This window comes from Strix aluco, chromosome 13 (assembly GCF_031877795.1).
Source record: "Strix aluco isolate bStrAlu1 chromosome 13, bStrAlu1.hap1, whole genome shotgun sequence".
Classification (NCBI taxonomy): domain Eukaryota; kingdom Metazoa; phylum Chordata; class Aves; order Strigiformes; family Strigidae; genus Strix; species Strix aluco.
This window is the reverse complement of record NC_133943.1, coordinates 42,188-66,595: the sequence shown is the minus strand read 5'-3', so window position 1 is coordinate 66,595 and position 24,408 is coordinate 42,188. Positions and strand designations below refer to the sequence as shown.

At 48.0% G+C, this 24,408-nt stretch overlaps 1 protein-coding gene and 1 long non-coding RNA gene across 13 annotated transcripts; both read left to right on the top strand.

The window, feature by feature from the left end:
• Positions 1 to 3,089: 3,089 nt before the first annotated feature.
• EGR1 (early growth response 1) lies at positions 3,090 to 6,085 on the top strand. The gene is made up of 2 exons (XM_074838628.1): positions 3,090 to 3,489; positions 3,792 to 6,085. The coding sequence occupies exons 1-2, from the start codon at positions 3,255 to 3,257 to the stop codon at positions 5,087 to 5,089; spliced, it is 1,533 nt and encodes a 510-aa protein (XP_074694729.1). The 5' UTR covers positions 3,090 to 3,254; the 3' UTR covers positions 5,090 to 6,085.
• A 2,893-nt stretch (positions 6,086 to 8,978) lies between these two features.
• Positions 8,979 to 24,022, top strand: LOC141929465 (uncharacterized). Of its 12 annotated transcripts, none has more exons than XR_012625036.1 (7): positions 8,979 to 9,227; positions 11,392 to 11,484; positions 14,635 to 16,342; positions 16,472 to 16,634; positions 17,782 to 17,910; positions 22,765 to 22,820; positions 23,002 to 24,022. It is a non-coding gene; the product is annotated as an uncharacterized LOC141929465 (long non-coding RNA). The 12 variants fall into 12 exon arrangements; XR_012625042.1 differs by lacking the exon at positions 8,979 to 9,227 and adding exons at positions 20,041 to 20,162; positions 22,477 to 22,529 and having other exon boundaries at positions 9,238 to 16,342; XR_012625037.1 differs by lacking the exon at positions 11,392 to 11,484 and having other exon boundaries at positions 14,656 to 16,342.
• The last annotated feature ends 386 nt before the right edge of the window (positions 24,023 to 24,408 follow it).

Here is a 24,408-nt window from a genome sequence, read left to right as displayed (position 1 = left end):
GTATTGAGAGGCAACAAGTACATTTGATGATGATGGACTTTGAAGGAAACCCAGACTATCACACATGCTTATTCATTAGACAATCACTACCAAAATTATTAAACTTTCAGAAAGGATTGTGACTGATCCAGTGGCAAAGTCTTACACTTTTGTGCCTTCACTAGGAGCATTAAGGGAACTGTTATAAATTTATTTAAAAACTGCCATTTTGGAAAGATATTATTTTTAAAATACTGATCTATATTAGCGGATTCTTTGGCCAGTCAAATTAGGCCACTTAGAAAACAAACCACAGATATTATCTTATTCTAATAGCTAGAGGCTCCACTTACTACAAAAGTTTTCATTCACAACTTCCAGTCTGACCACAACATCCCTCAGTCTAACAAATGTCTGGCTTCGATGAACTAAACAGCTTTTGGTTTTCAGTAGTAAAAGTCTAATTCTTTTAATGTAGTTCCTAGAGACCTAATGTTGTATTCAGAAAAAGAAAACGGAACACGAGTTTGGAAAACTAGCAGACATTGTCTGTCCCAGTGTGTGAATGACACCAGGCAATTCCCGAGCTCAGGGTCCAGGCTGTAAAGCATCGGCTGCCTTGCCCGTACGTCACTGAGGCCAGGCAGCCTCCCCAGGACGGGGAGGATGTGGGGCAAAACAGGGCAGCTCCAGCGGGTTACCTGCTCTGTCTGCAGCTCTGAATTAGGGCTTTTGCTTTCTCTCATATGAATTGTTAAATTAGAATTACATTGCTAAAAATTAAGCTAACTGAAAAGAAAGCAAGCAATAGATTTTCCATCTCTTTCTTTGTGATTTCAGATTTAAAAAAACAAAAAAAAGCTTTTCTGACTTACGTACTGCAGTTAAAAAGGAGTATTGGGCCTAACATACAGGGTGGATGAGTGAGATTCCCTGGGAAGCAGACACCGGTTGACATAAAGTTCCTTCTGGTCTTGAAAGAGAAGGGGAAAAAGGGGGGAGGACAATGCAATGGTTTCTGCCGTGTTAGGGAGATGCTCAGGAGCCAAAATAAACTACAGTGTTTAGAGAAAAAATCAAGTTCTGCTACTCTGCCCTTTCTAACAGGGCTTCAAACTGTGACATGCTGGTGGAAACCAGAGCCCAGCTCTAACTATTGCGTCCGGGACTTCTCAAGACCTGCAGCAGATATTTGAATCTGTTAAAAAAGGAAAAGCGCCGAATCGCATTTTCAAACCAGAGCTTTGCCCTAGTGCACCGGCATGTGAAAACCACAACGATTTCTCTCCAGAGAGCGGGTGCGTGTGAGCTGCCCGTGAGGAACCCAGGCTGCACATCAGCCGGGGAATTCTGCGTCTTTTCCTGGCGGTACCGTGCGGCTGCGGCCCGTAACGGAGTTTCGGGTGGAAAAGCACTGGTGCGGGCGGCACCGCACACTGGGGCTGGCACGGCGCGGCCCGACACGCAGCACCGCAGCGCCAGCAGTGCCTCGAGCGGGCCTAAACCGTGTGGAACTGCGCCAGCGGGCAGGCCGGGCCCTGCCGTGCCCGCAACCCGAACCGACACCCCGAGGGCGGCAGAACCCTCGTCCCGCCGCCACGGGCACCGCCCGGCCTCGAGCTGCAGCGCATCCCTGCGCCAGGACTTCCGCGGGGCAGGGCCGGCCAGCCGCGGGGCCTGCGGGCAGCGATGCGGGGCCGGCCAGGACACCGAGCACGCCCGCGCCCCCCGGTCGTCTCCGCGGCGGAGGCAGCGCGCGGAGCCGCGGCGGGGCGGGGCCCGGCTGCCTCCCCGCCGCAGCCGAGCAGGGGCGGCCGCGCAGCTGCGGGCGCGGCCGGATCGGGGCCGCCGGAGCCCCCCCGCGCGGGCGCGGCCGGTGCTCCCGGCACCGCCCAGGGGGCCCCGCGCGCGGCGGGGAAACCCTTGCGGCGGCCGCGCACGCGCACTGCGTCCGCACTGCGTCGCCGGTGCCGCCTGGCGCGGCGTCAGGGGAGCCCCGCGCCGGCAGCGGGGCCGCGGGGCGGGGCGGCGGCCGCGTCGAGCGCCTATTTATAGCGCCGGAGGCTCCCCCCCGGCCCGGGAAGCGCAATTCCCGTGGCCCCGCGCGCTGCCCTCAGCTCCGTACGGAGCCGGGGAGGCCAGGCCGAGCCAGGCCAGGCCAGAGCTGCGGCCGCGTCCCGGGACAACCCCAAGGGCGCGAGAGCGGGGCCCCGAGCGCTGTCGCGTTCCCTCGCGCCAGGGCCGGCTGCACGGTGCCCGGGGATCTGCTCCTACCAGCCTCCCTCCCCCCCCCCGCCGCTGCGCCAGGACGGCGCGCGGGGTCCGCCCCGGCCTGGCGCCACGGGCAGCGCTGCTCGGCGGCAGCGAGCGGAGCGGGGCGCTCCCGGCGGCCGCCGGAGTCCCGGAGATTCCCCTTTCCCGGAGCGGGCAGCCCCCGCCCGGCGCGCGCCGCCAGCGCCTGCCAAGCGCCTCCGCATCGGGGCTGCCGAGCGCGCGGCGCCGCTGGTCGCTCCCGCGGCCCCCCCCGCCCCCGCGAGCAGCGCGAGCCGGGCCGGGGGGGGGGGGCGGGGCTGAGCGGGGGCTCTGCCGCGCGCTCCCCGAGAGCCCCGCGCGCTCCCGCGGCCCGGGGGCGGGCGCGCGGCCCGGCCGCAACCTGGCGCTCGGGCTCCCCGCGCAGCCCCGCCCGCTGCCGGAACCGCCATATAAGGAGCGGGAAGCCTCCGCCGGAACCGGGACTTATACGGGTGTTTCCTAATATGGAAGCGCGGCGGGGGCTTCCGGCGGCCGGGCCGGGCCGGGCGGGGGCCGGGCGCCCCGCGGCCGGCGGCGCTGTGGCGGCGCTGCCCGTGGCGGGGGACGGGCCGGCAGCGGGCGCGGGGCTCCCGGCGCGGGGCGGGCGAGGCCCCCGCGGCCCGGCTTTCCCCGGTGCCAGGCGCTGACGCCAGGCGGGGTCCTCCGGCCCGCGGCCATATAAGGGCTTCCTGCTTCCCATATATGGCCATGTACGTCAGGGCCGGGGCGGGCCGCGGCCGGTGGGACCCGATATATAGAGGCGGCTTGCGGGGCGGGGGGAGCCGAGCGCGTCCAGCGGGCAGAGCCGGGCGCCGCGGGCGGGCGGGCGGGCGGGTGGGGAGCCGGGCGGTTCCAGCGGCCAGCGTCGGGGCGGCCGCGGCGCGGGGCACGCAGCAGGCGACGGTCGCCTCGCCGCAGCCGGCCCGTCCGCCGGGCCCGCGGCGGCCGCGCCACCATCCCCGGAGCCCGAGCCCGGCGCCCTCATGGCCGCGGCCAAAGCGGAGATGCAGCTCCTGCCCCCGCTGCAGATCGCCGACCCCTTCGGCGCCTTCCCGCACTCGCCCCCCGCCATGGACACTCACTACCCCAAACTGGAGGAGATGATGCTGCTCAGCGGCGGGGGCCCGCAGTTCCTTGCCCCCCCCGGGGCGCCCGAGAGCGCGGGCTTCGGCGCCGCCGGGGAGCCCGGGGAGCAGCACTTCGAGCACCTCGCTGCAGGTAAGCGCGCTGGCCTGGCCTGGGCGGGCGGGGGGTCCCGGTCCCGGTGCCGGTCCTGCAGGGGCTCCGCGCCGCCGCGGCGCTCCCGTCCCGGCGGCTGCGCGGGGGGATTCTCCTGTGTGCGTCAGCGGCTCCGGGCTCGCTGCTGCTGGAGACCTGCCAGCGGCGCTGCAAGATGTTACGCTCAATTATTAATTAACCAGAAGCAAGGATCTGGGGCTGCGCTGCGTGGGGATGGCTCGCGAAGCACGGGCAGCAGCTGCAGTGGCTGCTGGAAGTAATCGCTATTCTTCTCTTCTCAGACACTTTTCCCGAGATGTCCCTGAACAACGAGAAAGCCCTGCCAGAGACCAGCTACCCCAACCAAACGACGCGGCTGCCACCCATAACCTACACCGGGCGCTTCTCCCTAGAGCCGGCCCCCAACAGTAGCAACACCTTATGGCCAGAGCCCCTCTTCAGCCTCGTCAGTGGGCTGGTTGGCATGGCTAATGCACCTCCCACCTCTACACCTTCTTCATCATCACCATCCTCCTCCTCGCAGAGCCCCCCTCTGAGCTGTTCTGTCCAAGCCAGCGAGAACAGTCCAATCTATTCGGCTGCACCAACTTTTCCCAATTCCAGCTCTGACATTTTCCCCGAACCGCAGACCCAGTCCTTTCCCAACCCCTCTGGAGCCCCCATCCAATATCCACCTCCAGCTTATCCAACTGCTAAAACCAACTTTCAGGTGCCAATGATCCCGGATTACCTGTTCCCTCAGCAGCAGGGTGAGCTCAGTCTTGTTCCAGCTGAGCAGAAGCCCTTCCCAACCCTTGAGACGAGAGCACAGCAGCCTTCCCTCACGCCGCTGTCCACTATTAAGGCATTTGCTACTCAGACTGGCTCCCAAGAGTTGAAGACCCTCAACACTAATTATCAGTCCCAGCTGATCAAGCCCAGCAGGATGAGGAAATACCCAAATCGTCCCAGCAAGACTCCTCCTCATGAGCGACCCTACGCCTGCCCAGTGGAGTCGTGTGACCGGAGGTTTTCGCGGTCCGATGAGCTAACGCGGCATATCCGCATCCACACGGGACAGAAACCTTTCCAGTGCCGCATTTGCATGCGGAACTTCAGCAGGAGCGACCACTTGACTACGCACATCCGCACACACACAGGAGAGAAGCCATTTGCCTGTGATATTTGTGGCAGAAAGTTTGCCAGAAGTGATGAGAGGAAGAGACACACAAAAATCCACCTTAGGCAGAAGGACAAGAAGGTGGAAAAGGCAGCTCCAGTCTCAACTGCTTCCCCAGTTCCTGCCTACTCGTCCTCTGTGACTACATCCTACCCTTCCTCCATTGCCACCACCTACCCCTCGCCAGTGCGCACAGTGTATTCCTCCCCTGCTCCCTCTTCCTACCCCTCCCCTGCGCACACCACATTCCCATCCCCTTCTATAGCAACCACTTATCCCTCTGGCACTGCCACTTTTCAGACCCAAGTGGCCACCTCCTTCTCATCTCCAGGGGTCACCAACAATTTCAGCTCACAGGTGACCTCAGCACTTTCAGACATGACGTCAGCCTTTTCTCCAAGGACAATTGAGATTTGCTGAGATTACCTTCTGGAACAGGAGAATTCACCTTTTCCATTGGTATTATCAGACACGGAGTCTCCAATTACTCCCCCAACACCATACGTTGCAAGGCTATTTAACTTTTCTTTAAACTTCAGCTGCCTGAAACAACTGCCGTTTAAGTTTTCCACCTCCGTTGAATGACTTAATTTGCATGGACTGTGGATATAAGTTCAGTATAATTTTCCCCGTAAACAATAGTCTTTTATTAGGAAGAAAGGACTTTTGATTAAGTATGTAGCTAATGTAAATTGTACATGTGCCATGGTTTTGCTTTCCTTTAGGTACTATTGATGTGAAAAATCTTTGCATATCCATATTGTATTATTTGGAGTTTGCAGGGCCATATTTTGTAAATGTTACTTCTATTTCCGTGGTAATGCTGTAATGAGTTTCAAACTTCTTTGGGAACAGCACTTACTGTATTTGAGCATGTTAGAATGATGCTATGTAAATATCACCTGATGAGACACTCACGTGTGGCAGAAGTTTTGTTTTTAAAGTTACAAGTCTTGGTGCCTTTTTGTGAAGCCTTGCTGACGTCATGCATTTGTGTGAATGGATGCTTTGCATCTTGCCTTAAAGTGAAAGGGATGTTACTCAAAGAATGTAAGGGAAAGCAGGCAATGGGTGGGGAGGGGAGCACGAGAAAGCCCTGGGGGATGGAATGTAAGCAAAAAAAACCCACACCCCCGCACCTCTCAAAGTCTATTTTTGTTACAAAAATGTAAATTTATATATATATATATTCGGGAGTTGGAATGTTGTAGTTACCTACTGAGTAGGCAGCAATTTTTGTATGTTATGAACATGCGGTTCATTATTTTGTGGTTTATTTTTACTTTGTAATTGTGTTTGTTAAAATGAAAGTGACTGTTTGGCTTCTAAACACATCGAATGCGCTTTCCTGCCAATGGGATATTTGGTGTACAATACCCTTCGGAAAAAAATAAATAAAATATCAATTTGTGCCGACTTCCACATTTTCCTTTCAGTTGCTACATTGGAAGATTGTGCTGCAGCATCCCTGACTCCTTGAGTGGCTGGGAAGTAACAAGTGCTGCTTGTCTTTTGGAGAGATACTCTCTTAAAGAAAGGAGGGGAGACCAATCACTCTTAAGTCCAGGTGCTCGCAAAGGCATGGACGGAGCGCACAAGTCCTTACATTAGGTGTATCACCTGCTCTTTTGAAGTAGCTATGATTCGTGTTTTCTGGCTTCTCCAGAAGCATGTGAGCTAATGTTAGGAAGAAAACCAATTCTCCTAGTGCTGAAAATTAGGTTTGAAAATGAGAATCTCAACTGTGTGTTCACAGGTAGTCAGAAATCTTGCTGGATGGCAAGATAATAGAGCAGTTTCTAGTCTGGATATGCAATAAGCTCGGTCCAAACGGCTGGTTGATGGAAGGTAGCCCTGCTCATCTAAAGGCTGTCATAAGTTCCTCCTTGACAACGTAGGGCATTGAAGCGTGTGGGGCTGGTAGCCTTTAGCACGGATGTTTCAGCATTTGTAGGAGGAAAGCACTTCCTTACGTGGTGGTTTGAAATACAATTCAGGGGGTATGTGAACTCTGTAGAGCAAACTCAGAGGAGTTTGCATCCATGAGAACTAGTGGTGCAGGTGCAGAGGAGGGTTCTGGTGCCAGGCCTTTCAGGTGGGCTCTCTACAAGTCACTTACACTCAGGGTTATGAGGAGCTGGGATGCAGATGTATGCCTTGATGAATGCACCTGGCAGAGCATCAACTGGCAAATAGTCTCTGTTGGATGCAGCATGCTCTACTGCTCGTCAAAATTGACCCCACAGGCTAGGAAAGGCAACATGCTGAAGCCCTTGGGCTAGTCCTTCTTGGGGATGCAGCCCACCCCTGACAAATGGCAGCAATTCTGGCAGCTGAGCAGTTGGTAAATCCCAGTCTGTCGTCCCTCAGGCAGGACTGTCCTCAGCGAGGTGGGGATGACTGTCCTTAGCAGGATGAACTGACCATCCCCTGATGCAACTTTGAACCATTCCCATGTGTCCTGTCCTGTCACTGGATACCTGGGAGAAGAGATCAGCACCCCCCCTTCTGCACTTCCCTGCCTCAGGAAGCTGTAGATGTTGCTGTCTTTTCAAGCTAGTCTCTGCTAACTCCTGGTCTAGCCTTCTGGAATTGGGATTGTGCTAAAAACTGACCAAGTGGGCTCTCAGGCAATGCCTGATGAGCCTGAGGGTGCCCCAGGTTCTCCAGAGCAGTTTGCACAGAAATGAGCCATGACGGTAATTGCCACGCCCAAAGAAGGAGATAGGTGCTCTTTGGTGTATTGTGTGCAAAGTGGGCCAAGTCAGGCAGCGTTGCAGGGCTATACAAGAATGAAAGCCAGCAGGGCACGTCTCTGACATCTGGCTAGCCACCTTCGCGCACAGGACTGGCCTGTGGGTGCCAAGGCAGCGGTGCAAGGGAGATGATGGGTTCTGCAAGGCGTGTCTAGCTCAAAGAAATGCTGGTCCTACTTGCCCTGTGCTTTCTCCACTTTGGGATGGTAGAGCCTTTCAACTTGTGGAGGCCTGTAGAAATCCACCCTAACCCTCTCCCCTCCTCCCTGTTCACCTCCTTAGGCCTTGTCTTGAGGGTGCTGCAGTGTCCCTTTAGATGGAAGAATTCTGGCCTCCCACAGCTGTGGTCACTGGTCACAGGCAGCCCACAGGTACCAGCGTCCCCCCCGCAGGGATGTTCAGGGGCACTGAGCCAGGTGCGTAGAGTTACCGTTGGCCCCACATTACCCCTGACTCAAAAAGCAGTACAGCTGCGTAGCACGAGCCAGCAGTGTTCGGAGGGAAGGGCTCAGGACCTGAGCACTGTAGCTTGCCTGTAACAGCCGGCAAGCGACCCTTCCTGTCCAGCTGGGAGAGTCACTTGTCTGAATTGCATCTCATTGCAGGAAGCTCCCCGGTACCATGGAGCCTCTGGTTTGGAAAAAAAATAATAAAAATTTCTAAAAGCTGTTGACATATGCCTACTAGGGCCACTTCCATGCTGATACCCTTTGGTGTAACTTCCTAGACAGTGCTCATAATTTAAGCTTTAGCATTTGGTCTAAATTGCAGCAACTTATGCTTCGCATTTGCCATCCCCGTTTATAACATAAACGAAACAAAACGCAGGGGGTCTTTTGCTCCCACTCTTCTCATGGCCTTCATCCCGTCCAATGAAAGACAATTTCAGGGTTGAAAAAGCATTGACTGTACGTTTTCTGCAAGGTCTTTTTGTTTGCTGTTGGTCTGAAGCAGACAGGATTTCTGACGGTGAAAAAGTTTGCTCCTGCTCTACCTGGGAGGACAGGCCGGTGTCAAGGCTGTTCCCAGGGGAAGAGCAGGCGTCGCCCCGGCCAGGGAAACCCCTCGCCCTCCCCGCAGGTGAAGCCCCGAAGCGGCGCAGGAAGTGCGGGGGGGGGGAGGGAGGGGGGAAACGCGTGCGCGCCAGCGCCGGCCTCTCGCCTTCCCCGTCGCTGCCAGAAAATCCCGTTGCCCGCGGTCGGGCCCCGCCGCCCAGCTCCCGGCTCCGGCCCTGGCGGCTCGCGGGGGCACCGCGGGGCCGCGCGGCTCTGTGCCAGCGCCGGGCGCGCGCCGGCGGGCGGGGCCGTGTCACGCGGGGCGGCCAAGGCCAAACGGAAGCGGCGCTCCCGCGGCGGCCGGAACCGCGCGCCCTTATTTGGCGCTTCCTCCGCGCCTTTTATGGCACTTCCGAGGCCCAAAAAAGGCGTTTCCTGCCCGCGCGCTCCCGGGGCCGCCGCGGCGCCGCTGGGACCCGCCGCCGAGCCGCCCCCTTCGCTGCGCGGGGCGCCCCGGCTGCCGGCGCTGGGCCGGGGAGGCGTCCGCGCCGCGCCGGGCCGGGCCGAGCGGCGGGCCCGGGGCCTGTGGCCGCCCGTCCGCAGCGCGGCCCCGGGCAGCCGCGGCTGGGCGCTGCCGCCGCAGGGGCCGCGGGAGGGCAGGGACAGGCTTCCAGCGGCCCCTCGCTGGGCCGCTGCGGCTCCTTTGACAGGGACAGCTCCGCGATAGGCCGGGTGCGGTTTGAGCTGGGGAGCGGGAGGAGGCCGGTGCCCTTGTCCGCCCAGGCTTCTCCTCCGTAGAGCCTTTCCGTAAGTTGCTATTGATGTGGGGAAGTGTGGCAGTCCTCGCCTAGGTGGCTGTTTTGTGCTTTAATTACACTAGAAAAACTAAATCTTTTCTTTCCCTTTAGAAAAAAGGAGATAAAAATTAGCTCGGGCACACTTAAAGAGCCCAGTATCCCCTCTGATGTCCTGTGTGGCCTGTTGAGCTGTGTCCTCTTGTGTTTTGCAAATGCTACTGGAGAATCCATGTAAAACTGGTGAAATGTAACTGTTAAAGCTATTTCTGCTGTGACTGTGAATTGCTTTTACCAAGTCAGTCATGGGCCCTGGCTGACTGAAGAGATGCCACTTAACTAGGAGAATAGAGAGCTGTAGGCAGAGACTTTGGAGTGAAGAGATTCGTGATGAATGGGCCTTTCTCACCTCTGGTGCTTTCCCTGGTACAGGTCTGCACCACAGGGAGGGATTTTGTGCATCAGAGCAAGACCTCAGGTAACCCCAAGAAAAATAACTTTGTAGACTCTAAACTGGCAGTTGAGGACTGAAGGTGATCTGAGCTGCAGTAGATGCTCTTAGCAAAGTTGTCCCCAAACAAACCCTCAACCATTGTCAGTTTGAGTAAGGCTGGGTGGAGTAGTTGAAGGCTGGCTCATGAAGGATGTCTTTGGCACCTTCTAAAGCAAGCTGTTAAGTAGGGCTAGGGTATTTGTTGACTCTTCGGAAAGGTTTTCTATTTGTGGCCCAATAGCCTTTAGCATTCTCAGGAGGTATGAGTGGAGATAATATATTTATGAAGAGGGCTTGGCTGTGTGATGCTTGAGCTAAACAGTCCATGTTTTTACCTGTGTACGTTCTCTGAATGTAGTTCTAATAAGCACTAGTTAGACCTAGAAGGAAGGTTACATGTTTTAAAGTGCATTGAGACTCTAGGATGAAATATGAGCTATTGCTAAAGACTAAGAACTTCTTGAATAGTTAAGTTGTTCTGCAGTAGTCAAAGTGACTTTGTTTTTAAAATTCAACCTTGACTGATAGCCTTTAATGATTTATGGGCTAGACTTCATTAATGAAACGCTCCTCTTAAATAACAGAGGTTGATGCTTATACACAGTGTCTATCACTTTGCAGGCTTCAATTTCGGATAATTCTTTGGTACTGCCATAAGGAAAATGATGGGTGGTTTGGCAGAAGTATTTTCAAACATACATTTCACTTCCTTAACTACAAAAAGCATTATTAAAACATGCTTCTTGAACTTTTTTTTTTTTTAAATGAGCATATTGGCGTATCTTTTTGCTTGTGAGCTTTTCATACTACTTTTTTTGTATCTGCAAACACAAATGATGATACACAATGACATTTTTACTAGTGGTGTCAGTAGCTAAAAGTTCTGCTATCCAGCGTTCTCTGTAAGGTTGACCTGAGTAATATGACCTGACTTCTGTTATCCTGCCTGCTATGAGAGTGGGCTTCCCCTGTAACAATATACCTGTTGATCACAAATAGACTTGCAAATATCAGAGTTGGAGGGACAGGGAGACAGAAGTTTGATTTGATCTTTAAAAGGTGGTGAATGCCTTGAGCCTCTTGCAAAGATGCAGTTAAAACTTTTAGGCAGATTGAGCATTAGTTGTTAGCTGGTGGTGGCTATTGTTCAATCTGACAAGTTTAACTGGGGACGGCTTTAGGGGCTCTTGAAAGCATGTTGCATAGTGAACATCTAAAATGTGTTTATCCCAATTGCTGCACTCCTTTGCACAGCCATGGGTAGTCCTCAGGTTATCTACCTGAATGTGCCCAGCTGTGTACAAAGTCACTGAGCTGCCTGGTGCATTCTGACACATGGCATTCTACGAGTGTGGTCTGGAACTGTGCTTCCAGGTTTGCATATACAGCAATTCTAGTCATGGCAGTCTTGGGGAACCCTCAAAATAAGGTAAACACACCTTGGTATAACCCAAACATCAGTCAAAGAAGTGTGATTAAGTCTTGGAAGAACACTCTGGAGTAAACAAGTTTAGTTTTACCACTTCTAATAGTTTTGACCATGTTTGTCTTTGGAATACCTGAAAGAACACTGGAGTGTAAGGAAATGGACAAACGCAATGAGTAAATCTTACTGCAAATTTCCTGGAACAAAATGTCAACAGTGTTTCTTAGAATACTGTCTAAAAGGTTTCTTCCTAATTAGCTGGAGAACTGGACTTGGACATATCTTTACATGTCGTTGGAAATCTGATACAAAGTTGAAGAAAATATATAGCAGCAGCATTTTGATCTTAAGGTACTTGTGATTAAAGGTCTTGGCCATGATTCTTAACTGCTGTTTGTGTAAATAAGCTTGAGAATTATAAGAAACTCCAGCTGCATTCAAATGAACTAGAAGGCAGCTTTGAGGCACTGAACTTCAGGGCAGAAGCTGTCCACAGATCTCCTCTTTCTCCTCAAGGAGGAGGGCCTTTTGTGGACAAAACGAGGCCACTTGAGGTGTTGTAACTCTGGTTGTAATATGCCAGAGATCTTTGGGGTCATAAAGTGAACACATGATGATCTTTTTTAAAAAGCATGACTACATTAAAATACAGTAGTTAATAAGCAAGGAAACATAGATGACATTCGTTAAAGGAACTGTCAATCAAAAGAAGTTCAGTCTCTGGTCCATTGTCTGACTTAGCCCTGGAATATTATTCTGGTGATGGTGACCTGTGACTGATAAATTTAATGAGCTAGAGCCCATGTTTTTGCACATTTCATCTAACTTTGTCTAAGTGATTTATTAAGCTATACAAAGTTTTAGCATTCACAATATCTGACAGAAAAGTGAATTTTAGCACATTCAGGTGCTGCATGAAGAGAGAGAGGCGTGTGCGTGTTTAAACTTGCTACTTCATAACTTCATTTGATGCCTCTTAAGACTTCTATTATAGAAGATGGGGAATAATATCACTTGCACAATAGCTACAGAACTCTGTCACTCCTTTCCCAGTTTGCTTTCTTTCTGGTTGAAGAAGCAGAGTCTGCTTTGTACAGCAGGTGATCTGTATCTCATATCATCCTTTTACGTAACTTATCATACTGCTGTCTTGTTTCTGACAGGTAGAGGCCTGCACCATACACCATATTCAAGATGGAGGAATGATGTGGATTAATTGTGATGTAAATTTTTTTTCCCCTCCTGTGTTTTGTTTTCCAAGTGTTTCAAAACCTTCTATCTTGCTTTTGAGCAATGAGCCTTTAAACCTATTAATTATCAAGATCTTTGTTGGATCATAACAGTTCTCTTGGAGACCATCATATAACGTGTAATGTTCAAACTTTGAATCCCCATCCCCTGTGCCTGTTTGTGGGTTTGGTTTTTTTTTTCATTAGTCACACTGAAATTAATCTGCAGCTTTACTGTCTGTTCCCACAATGTTGTTAGCCCCTGCAGCAACTCTATAAGGGCATTTTTTTCACTACACAGGAGGAAATTGTTAGAAATCTGTCGCCTCACTATCCACCTGACTTTTTAAAATCCTTTGTAAGTATACTTTCCTAGGGCTAAGCAGAGATCTCTGCATGAGGCTACTTGCAATTTTTGCCCAGCTATGAATTGACCATTTATTCCAGCTCTTTCAGCCTTTTAATGAGTTGCTTCTCTGGGGGAGAATCTGCTCCTGTTGTCCCACACAACACATATTAAGAACTGTTGGCAAGGGTCTGTACTGAACAGTTTCTGGAAATCCCAACACAGTAGATGTCCACATGCTCATTGCTTACTCCAAACAATTCTAAAGGATTTATCAGGCCTGAATTTCCTTTACAAAAACTATGCTGATGTTTTATCTACATTTTCTAGTTATTCATGTGCCCACTAATTTTTCTAGCTGACTTCTACTAGTATGCTTCTGCTAGCATGCCTGGAATGGGATTTATAAGACTGAAGCTTTCTGAAACCTTTATAAAAATTCATGTTATGTATGGTACCATCCAGTCCCCTGGTAGCAAGGTAGAACACCATAGTTACTATATTTGTTATTTCATCCTCCAAGTTGAGCATTTGAAGGGATAACATATGGTCTATTGACTTGTTACTAATTTTGATATCTTAATCCCTTCTGTAATCTACCCTACAGACACTTCAGTTTAAAGTATTCTGTAATGCAACTCCTATAGAGGAAGTTTTTGGCACAGGAACTTTTGCAAGTTTGTATGAAACAAAATGGGTGCAAAAATCGCTTTTGGTGCACTCCTTACATTTTGACCGTCAGTTGGCCTTATGAACTCTGATAGTCTCACAGTCCCCGATACGGCTGAGAAAGGAGTCATCGGTTCACTTCCTGTCTACAAGTTGATTTCCCCAAGCCTTATTTCTGGCCTGCCCTGTTGTGTTTTAATATGACAGTTTGTGACCATGTCTATTTTCTGCATTTCAGCATAACTTCCACTTTTTGAGGGATGTTGTCCTTCCCCTTCATAACAATAATTATTTTGGATTGGTTCTTAGCCTTTCCTAACAGGCAATAAAGCGTGATTGCTGATATGATACCTTTAAATAGTTTTCCTGTCACTAGAAAATATTTTTACTTTTCTATCTGCACCACTACTTTCTCTTTATTTAAAAATAAAGAAGTTTAACTCCCTTTTTGAAACTGCCCCGTTGTAGTAGATATCTGGATTTTGTTGCTCTTGCAAGGTTGTTGAACTGTTCTTGTGTTTGTTGAATGCTGTTCTAAGCTTTACTTAGGAAAATACAAAGGTTGGTGTTTATCGCCCCAAACTGTGTGCTTTTTCATGTTGGTTGGCTTTTCTGTGATGCTTAAGTTAAACTCTCTTGTGCCTTTTAAAAAAATTTATTTCATTGTAAATGTAAGCATCTTGACTGCATGTGGCTTATGATGAAGAGCATGCCTCCTGTGTAGGGTCCTTCTATTTTTAAAGATTCCTGTAGTTCCTAGTGATTCTGAATCCCTCTTCCTTGCACCATTTTTTCTAGCCATGCACAGTCACTCTGCATTTCCAGTCTTCTGTTTGTAGTGAGAGCATAACCCCCCCTGCCCCAGACAAAACCAACTGACCAACCAACCTGTCAGGGAGGCCTTAGCCAAAGTAAGAAATTGAAGACTAAGGCCTCGCTGACAGGTTTGTTTGTTTGTTTTAACAGACTAAGCTTTCTTTCCAGAAGCTCTCCTCCTTTTTTCCTAGCATTTCCAAAGAGTCTGCCCAAACTCCTCTTCAGCTCCTATTTTCTGCACTTGGCTGACAAGTCACAATGTTAGGTAGTCATATTGCTGATAATCACATTGCATTTCACTACAGCCTGCCTCGAGTCTCCCTTATGATAGCATCCCTGCACTCAGGTGGTATCCTCAGTGACAAAGCCTTTGCTTCCTGAGGAGGATCTGCTGCAGAAACGTTCCCTGTCTAATATTAGACTTGCACTTTCTTTCCACAGAACTTTCTTCCTCTTTCACAGGATAGGTGTTAGCAGCTTAAGTTGCTGTTACCGAAGGTGTTGTTGAACACTCTGCTGGAGTTCCTTGGCCTCAAGATCCAGACTTTTTTCATGAGGATGCTGCACTGCCTGTGTCCTGTGCTCCTGGGGCTGGTAATTCAACAACTGTTGGTGCAACGGATTTGGAACCCATTTGATTGATGTGTTGTGATGGAGGTGATACTGGGAGTCATAATAACCATTTATTTCCCCATTGCACGGGCATCTGTCTTGCATCCAAGTTATTTAGGTGATCAAGCCATGATAATGGAAGTTTGTCAGCACAGCTAAGGTTTTGCCCATAATCATCAAAGATGGTGGATGGTTTTATAAAATATATATAAAAAATAATAAAAACTTCAGGGTTTTTTTTTTTAAACAGAAATCAGCTCCGAAAGAGAACAAAATTGGCTCTACCCAGAATGAGTAAAGCAATCTAGAAGAGAGATTCAAACCTGAATGCCTCCTCCAATTAGCTAGCTACACATTTTGCCATTTTGCTATTCTGTTTCTTGATCTACCAGAGGATGTTCTTTTGCTTAAACAGAATTTGACAAGATGTAAATGCGTATAGGTTCCATTAGAAATATCAAACCACACAGTGTTCTTGCAAGTTGGGTTTTATAAGCTCTTCTGTCTGAAGGAGACAAATGCTTAGAAGCAGGGAACATGCTTCCTTTTCTGAAGCAGGAATGCTGTACAGAAAGAAAGGTCTTCCAGAGGTTTTCTTAGGGCTGCTTTTTATGCCTTTTCTAGTCGGGGCTGTTGAGATTCTAAGAGAGGAGAAGGAAAGTCACTCTAACGCGTCTCATCTGTTCACGGACGTGAAAGGCTGGCTACCTGACATTTCCTCTAGGGTGGTGGTAGCTTACGACTGTGTTTGAGGGCACACATAGTCAAGTAGTAGTAGATGAATTATGCTCAAAGTTCTTTTGTGCAGGCTTTAGAGATTTCTGGTAAATAACTAAGAGTGGCTTGTGTCATACTTGAGTAACGAACTGTTTGGCTTTCTCAGAGATGGAGCTAATAGGCTTTATACTACTAGTGTCCCTATGCTGCCACCTTATGTTTAGAAACAAAAACAACTTGGATGTTCTTACCAGGAAATACCGATGTTGATAATGCTTAAGTGACCTTGTAACTGTAAGTCTAGTCTTGAATATGAAAACAATCATGTCAAGTTATGCAGTTTGGGTTCCTTTGCTTTCCTTTAGGAATCTGAGACTAAGGATTTTGGTTGGTTTTGGGTTTGTTTGGTGGTTTGGTTTTTTTTCCCATTTGTGTGTGCGTTTTTCTTCCTCCTTCCCAATTCCTCCTGGAACTTGCAAGGAGTAGAAAGCTGTTTTGTTTTCTAGTTCAGGGTGCCTGGAGACAAATGCTGGAATGCATGTCTTTGGAGCGTAACATAAAGAGCATGAGTTATATCTAGAAGGCTAAAACTTCTATTTTCTGACACTGCTTTTCAGGGTTCATTCCTACTGTCAGTTGGCAACATCCAGAAGAGCCAAGATGCTCTGTGAGGCACTGTGTAAACTCTACACTTGTAGATTATTGTTTTAAGGAGTACTAGGCAAGCTGCTTCTGGTATCTGGGGAAGGGACAAAGCAACACTAAGTAACTTCACTGCATGTTGAAGTCTGGGATGCCCATCTATCTCCAGTGAGGCTAGGTAAGACAAAAAGTGCTTTTATTCTCCCTTCATCTGCACATTTGTGTGCACCACCCAGGTGTATCTGAGGGAGTCAGAACTGTTTGGTGCCTCTTGGAACACTTGTCCTTATATAGGTCTTTTCAACAGCTAAAAGAAGTCCAGTGGAAGAAACTTGGATCAGAAAGGCTGTCTTTAAACAAGAGTCTGCCTTCTGGCAGCAGTGAGGATATGTGAAGAGGCCTGGCTATCTCTACGTATTTGGAAGCATAATGGAAAATTGACTGCTGAATTCCCATATGGTTTCTGAAAGGTGAGAATCTAAGCCTTAGCTAGGTTTCTACGTGCAATTTGAAGGACAAAGCTGGAAAAAAAAAGAGTGTGTGAGTTAAACAAAACTATGTTTGCAGATAGTCTTTCTGCAGTGGGGGACACCCTGCACCCTGTGCTTTTAAATTACTCCAGACATGAAACACTGTACGATCATACTGCATTTGCTACAACTTTCTGTGGTGCGTTGCCAGATGTTGTAGCTGCCCTGTAATGAAAGCTTATTTGAAGGATGGAATCCATTGTGGCATGGAGGAGGACAAGCCTGCATAAGGCTTGTCCACCACCTAAACCATTATAAAGTGAAATAGTGCTGCTGTCATAGGAGGGTATTCATTTCATCCATAGCACTGATGAATTTACCTTGGATTTCTCTGAATTCCCTCTGCTAGATGATTTAAATATTTGCGATGGCTAAACTGATTACTCATTCTGTTTCAGGCAGAATTTCTATGTGATAAACTGTATACACCTGTGCTTACTATACATGGACAATGCGGAATAATTTTACATCCAGTTTCTGTGAAGGAAAATTGTATTCAGAGTCTTCATTTTTAGTGGAACGTGATGAATTTTAATCCTAGATAATGGAAAAGGGGGGAATTAAAACTTCAGTATTTTTTCTTTAATTTCTTCATCTTGCACTGAGATCTAGTAGTCTGTGCGTTAAGTGCGTGCTTATCATGCAGTGGAGAAAACATGAGGGCATTCACAGAAGTTTTTCTCCATGTTGAACTGCATATATACATAACCATAGCTGGTCATATAATGATAAAGATTTGCTACCAAGTGAAAATTACTAAAAAGACCATGATTTTTTTTTGGTAAATCAGATTTTAATTTGAAGTTCTGCACTGTTTTCATATTCATGGATGATATTTGTGTTTTTAAAGTTTGAGCTTTCAGCAATTGATAGTAAATCGATCTAGTAACTCAAAATTCGGTATTACTGTTTGTCTTCTCCAAGCCAGCCAGGGCTCTTGAGAGCCTTGTTATAAGACTTCCAAATCGAGGAGCTAATACTGCTCACAATGGTGCTACAAGTACTCCCGTAGTAGCAGTGCAGCAAAGTTAATGAGAAAGGGGGGCAGCAGGGGAAGGCTTCAAAACAGTCTTACTGTATTTTGCAGATATCTATGACGGGGATGGCTCTTGAAGAAATAATAGCTCTGTATAGAATCCTGGTCTGTGTTTAGAAGCTTTGGTAGTGTGACAGTATATGGAAGCCCTGACTGTGCCACAGAACGTCACTGTACAAGGTATTGTGTGGAAACTATTTAAAAAAAGTTTGGGTACAGGCAGTAAATTTTCATCCTTCTATTTTCCCTGACAGATCTGTAGTATGGCTGGGGAAGGACGAAAACTATTTCTGGTTTTTGAATGCTGAGGAACGCAGGTGATGCCTGTTGAAAAGATATTATCAGCATCATTTGGTGGCTCTTGACTGTTTGGTCTGCTGTGAGTTACAATCATAGAATCATAGAATGGCTTGGGTTGAAATGGACCTTTAAAAGTCATCTGGTTCAACCCCCCCCTGCAATGAGCAGGGACATATTCAACTGGATCAGGTTGCTTGAAGCCCTGTCCGACCTGGCCTTGAATTCTGGGGATGGGGCATCTTCCACCTCTCTGAGCAACCTCTTCCAGTGTTCCACCATCCACATTGTAAAAAATTCCTTTCTTATATCTAGTCTGAGTCTACCTTCATTTAGTTTAAAGGCATTACCCCTTGTCCTATCGCTACAGGCTCTTCTAAAATGTTGGTCCCCATCTTTCTTATAAGCCCACTTTAAGTTCTGAAAGGCCACAATAAAGTCTTCCTGGAGCCTTCTCTTCTCCGGGCTGAACTTCATAGGAGAAATCTTCCAACCCTCTGATCATTTTTGTGTCCCTCCTCTGGACCCACTTCCTCTGGACCTGCTCCAACAGGTCTGTGTCTATCCTGTACTGAGGGCTCCAGAGCTGGACCCAGCACTGCAGGGGGGTCTCCCGAGAGCGGAGCAGAGGGGGAGAATCCCCCCCCTCGCCCTGCTGCCCACACTGCTCTGGATGCAGCCCAGCACATGGGTGACTTTCTGGGCTGCAAGTGCACGTTTCTGGCTCACAGGCAGTTTTTTCATCCACCAGTACCCCCAAATCCTTCTCCACAGGGCTGCTCTCAATCCCTTCATCCCCGAGCCTGTATTGATACTGGGGGTTCCTTGTTTCAGTATGAAGAGTTTCTGTAGGCAAGATTTTAGAGAAGAAATACGTATTTTTTTTCTGATTACAAATACTAATACTATTGCAGTTAGGAGAGCCAAACACCTCTTGATAGTGATAGGTGAGAGCCATAAAGGCTAGGGGCTAAGGCTGGGGATAAAGAAAGTAACAGCTAGTCTTTTATTTTTATTTTTTGAAAAGAAATCTCGATTACTGCCTTAACCCAAAGGTCATTTTTTGTCTTCTGCCTTATTCAAAAGGGAAGTAAGCTTTTTTTATTCCACTTCTTGTCATCATGTGTTATGTCAGTTTGATTAACCAGCAAATAAATGTCAGTGCTTCAAAAATGCAAAGAAGTATATGCATTTTAACATCTAACTTCTCTTGTACCTTGATGCTGCCTCCCAGCCAGTTATGCACCTTTTAGGAATATGTTCCCAAATAGACTCAGGACATTAAACCTTGTGGTTGTAATAAGAAGCTTTGAATCCAGGGAGGAGAAAAGGAAAGGAACATACAAAAATGATTTTCTGATGTTCTTTTTGTAATGATTTTTGTACTAAGTATTAATTCTTCCCACACTGAATGCTTCTATGCATTTCTCCATCAGCTTCACTCTTCAAAGCATACTTAGCATATGCATTTTTAATAATTTCTTTCCTTTTAGGAAGTAGTTCAAAACAATGAATTAACACTTGTGAGCACCTTTTCCAAAGAAATAAACCACAAAGTGAATGCATGGTGTCTGGTGGCATGTCTGTCCCTAACTTGCTGCTTTCAGAGCACGTGGAACTTTTCTCTGTATGCTTAGTGATCCAACACATGGGCACGTAACAGTGTTTGTAAGTTAATGGCTACCAAATACAGCAGTTTTGAATGTCCTGACACACGTGTACAAAAATAACTTCTACTGAGCCACCTAATGCTGCTATAGGAGTCCAGAGAAAGGTGAGGCAGTAAACTTCTAATGCTGACAGAGTTTGGCATGATGAGGACACTTTTTGTGTTAAGGGCTCTTTGGGGGTGGCTGTCACTTTTGTTCAACATGTTACATGTAGTATCTACATAAAACCATTGCCTCATTAGAAAAGTTTCAACGACACTCTTAAGGAGGTGAAGCATTTCAGCAGTCCTTTTTGTACAGCGGGGTGTCTTGGGATGAGCTCTGCATGTGTGTTTTCTCACAGATGAGCTGGCAACATAAGACTGGACAGTCACTACTTCTGAGCAGAAGAAAAAAGTCTGACCTTGCTTACCAGAGCAGGGGACCAGTGTAGGGATCAATGAGAGAGGAGGCGCCAGGAAGTTGGTAAGCTCGAGTGCTGGCCAGAATCAGAACACAAAGACATATGCAGGGGTATGTGCTGTAGATGGTTCAAGGTAAGGGAGCAGAGCACTGTGTAGGCCACCAGGGCATCGGGGGGAGAATAAGACCTCTGTGTGCTTAAGGATTAGGAATGCAGACAGATCTGGTGGGAAAGGGAGCCTAGAACCTTGCAGCGGGTGTTGACCGTGCCTCAGTACTGAATTGTGATGAAGCATTGGATCTGTAAATGGATTCTACTCAGATGTGTTTTAAACTGCGTTAAAAACTGGAGGTTTAGTATTTTTCACTTAAGGTTTAGTGTTTGGAGTTTGTTCTTGAGGGCTTCTCACTCAGGAGCCATGGTTTATTACTTTATTTTGTGGGGCTTGTTATTTACCAGTCAGGGTCTGCAGTTTGCTCATTTACTGATCAGGGCACAGGATTTAAACTCTAACCTCATCTGAAAACTTCAAATCCCCAGCGACCATTTGGGTTCCAAGGTTTACAGTTTACCACTTTGGTGTTCAGGGTTGATGACTTACTGTTAAATGGAAAGGTCTAAATCCTTAGATAATAAACTTTAAGCCCTAAAGAGTACACTGGGAACCCTTTTTTGGGATTTGAACCTGTAGTGCACTGGACATAGTTTTCTTTGTGATCCCTGCAAGAAAGGCACTCAGACTATATAATGTATTGATTAAAATTCCATTTGTTGAAGCTAACACCAGAAGGAAGAAGAGGATGGTGTAGATAATCTTCTGTCCTTCAGATGCTGGGAACCCCGAGTCATGTGGTCAGAGGGGCCTCTGATCAGGGCATGGCATGTGGTGCAGTTCCCATCTGTGGAGAGGTTCCACTGACAGCTTGGTCTTTCGAGCTCTTACAGGATTTTCGTAGAACAAAATAGTGCCTTTCATAATTTCTACTGTCAAACAAAAAGATGTTCACTTGAGAACTTGTTGCTTCACTTTGATAGAGACAAGGACGTGTAATTACCACTGCCAAGCAGGTGCTGTCTACAGGCTCCTTTGTTATAATTAGCTGGCTGAGGTTATCCTGTGAACAAGGGATATATGCAGCGCAACACAGGCTTGAAGACCAAGCTATATTTGCAGCATTGCACAGCGCCAGGCCCGTTCCTTCTTACATTAACTGGTGTATGGACCATTATCTCCTTAATATACAATAGTCTCCTGGTTAGGATCACTGCAATAACCTCTCCCTTTGACACCAAGCATTCACCTCTGTGTTCGGATCTGAGGTCTTTGATACAGTGGAAGGGCAGCCTCTTCAGTTAGACTGCTGAAGTGGCGGGTGACCTAAGAACTGCGAAAGTTTCTTGTAGGGCTTTTAGCCTTAGGGGTGGACAGAAGCACAGATGTACGAGAGCAGGATTTTCCTCTCAAACATAAGATCTGAATCCTATCCCTGAAGGAAAAAGCAGAGGGAGGCTGGCAGCTGCTTAGTGACTTCCTACTTGAAGGACAGCGACAAGAGTCAACCCTTCCCAACTGGACTAATGAATACTGGTCTGCTAATGACTCTTAAGGTGTTGCAAGAGAAGAGGTGTACTGACACTGAGCCCCATGGTAGACTTACTTCCAGGTGTTTTTTTATGTGCATTCTTTTCTTACTCTGCCCCCTCCTAATTCCTCTATAACAATGTCTTCTGAGTCCTTTTGCATACCCCACCGCACTCTTGTAGCACTTTAGCTCCCTTTTGATTTTATTTTTTTGTGCTCTTCAGAGCGCTCTTAGTCTCTGCCTTGTCGGTCTGCACGTGTATCTGGGTTGAAGCTGCTCTGCCCGGGGGCACAGCAATGTCAGTCAGGGCAATAATAAAAGTAAAGTCTGTAGTTAATGTTGATTTGCCTGGACTCTTTAGGTACAGACTCTACAGGCATCTCAGAGCAAGTAGCCTTCACCAGCAGGCAAGGATGTCAAGGGGATGACCGGAGCTATCTGGGAGAGGCTGCTGGAGTGGTAGTTGAACAGATGGAATCTCAGAGGTGTTAAGGCTCATGTGTGTAGGGCTTAATGCTGTTTTGGTTTTGTTTTTTTTTTAATGGCAGGCTGTAGTTGGACTATAGATGTTCCTAAATGGAATCAAGACCTCTGGAATTGTTAAGCTGTCAGTCAGCATCCAGGTGACTTGTTTAATATTTTGTCAGATGCAGAGGGACAATATGCGCACCAAAGAGTGACAGAGGCAGCGAGCGGAGCACTGTCAGAATGTGGGTCAGCGCATAGTGTTGGAGGGAAGTTGTGGCCACTGGGTATATGACTAGCTTATAGGTTTGGGTTTTTTATTTTGAAGGTGCGAAGCAATGAGCGAAGTGGGATATCAGCACCGGAGGTGACTCGGGCAAGGTGAGCCATGACTAGTGGGCTGAAGTAGTTATTTTTCAGGTGTCGTATTCTTGGTGAAGTTAGAAGCATCCCTTGTTGTTTGTGTCTTACACAAGCCTCAACGTGGCAACATGTAAACATCAGAGGCAGGGTGGGTGAGCGGCCAAAGTAAAGGAGCAGGAGATGGGAATCTGTGTGGGCAGGCTGCAGTTTCAAGCAGTATCTCAGCATGTGTCTCTTGCTTTGGTTTTTGCAGGTGCCACATATAGGCTCAGAGGGGCGAAGCTGCATGCCAATGAGCGGTCCAAGAAGGTGAGGTGGTTGTTGGCCTTTTCTGTCTTATGGTATTGTAGGTGCCACAAGCCATGATGACCACAGTGTCCGATGCTGGAATCTGTGCGGAAAGCCATGGTACTTTTGGGGAGGAAGGTGTTGTGGCAGAGGTGTGTCAGCTGATGTGATACTGACTGCTGGCACTGGTTTTTTTTTGCAGATGATGAAGAGGAACCTGGCAGCTGCAGGAATATCCTGGTTAGCTGATGTGGCTTTTGTTGAGGATGGATTCAGGCCCCCAGCCCTCTGAAAGCTGAGTTGAGGGATCAGGGACCACTGCCCTACAGTGTCTAATCTTGACTTCAGTTGGAAAGAGACTTTCTAAAATGGAAATCTTTCTCATTCAAAGAAGCTTCATTTTCTGAACTTCCCATCAGAGTGGATCTTCAGAGATTATGTACTTGACAGTAGAAGTCATCACCAAAAAGACTGTCTTAAAAAAAAAAAAGTCAATTTCCTTCCAAAGACCCAAGGGCAGCACGTCTTCTAAAAGTTGATGGCATCGTTGGTCTTTGGGTTCTCAGTTGTGACAGTCGAGATATCATAAAAACATGTTCCTCTGCAGTGCACCCAAAAGCATTAGCAAATCTGCCAGTCCTTTTTGGTAGCCTTATGTATTGCAGTACTGGGGATTTTATTTCTTTTTTTTCCCCAGAAGTAAAACCATATGGGGGATCTTCTTTCATTGATGTTTCTATCAGAAATAAAACTTTTTTAAAAAAAAAAGTTAAAATTGAATAATTTACAAATTGACTTGCATTGTTTAAACGGTAACTGCCAAAGAGCTATAGCATGTAATTTCTTAGGTGTACTTAAGCAGTAAGCTATTTGTTCTAAATCTTTAAAAAAAGAGGCAAATGATTATTACGGGGTTTTTTTCCTGCCATTTTGACGGGGTGCTCTGAAGTACTTTATTTCTGTATCACCTTTAGTAGCGTCTTTCCTTAGCAGTTCAGCAGCGTCTGTCTTGAGCAGTGCAGCTGGCCAGACATCTTTCCTAATTATGGAACACAGAAAAAAACCCCTTGTCAAGTTACAGCTTTGTATTTTGGAGATAATCTAGTTGTATCAGTTCACAGCTGTGTAAGTTTAATGCAAAAAGAAAATACTTACAAGTATTTTTATTGGACATATATAAACATATGCACACCTTCTTAGTATAAAGAAATTATTGAGATTTATTTTTTGTTTTACTCTTTAAAGTTTTACACTTCACTTCTGATTTTATTGACCCAGCAAGCAGGATGTGCAGCAGCAGCAGCAGCGCAAGGGTCGCAGCGGATCCGTCAGCCATAGGTTGTGATGACGGTATGACCTCATCCTGCAGCCTCGCAGAGTTCCCTCCCTGCAGCCCTGCTGTAAGGACGGGATGAGACATTCCGACACCAGCAAGAGCGTTTGCTTTTATGGGCAGGATGTGCTCGGGATGGTATCGATCGGCCTTGCTGGTGATTTGAGGAGTTGAAATTGCTCTGGCCATTCCAGGGTGTGTTGTATGTGGAGCTGACCTGTTCACACAGAGTCCTCCCTGAGCTCCACTGCTATCCTGTCCCTTATTCTGATGGAA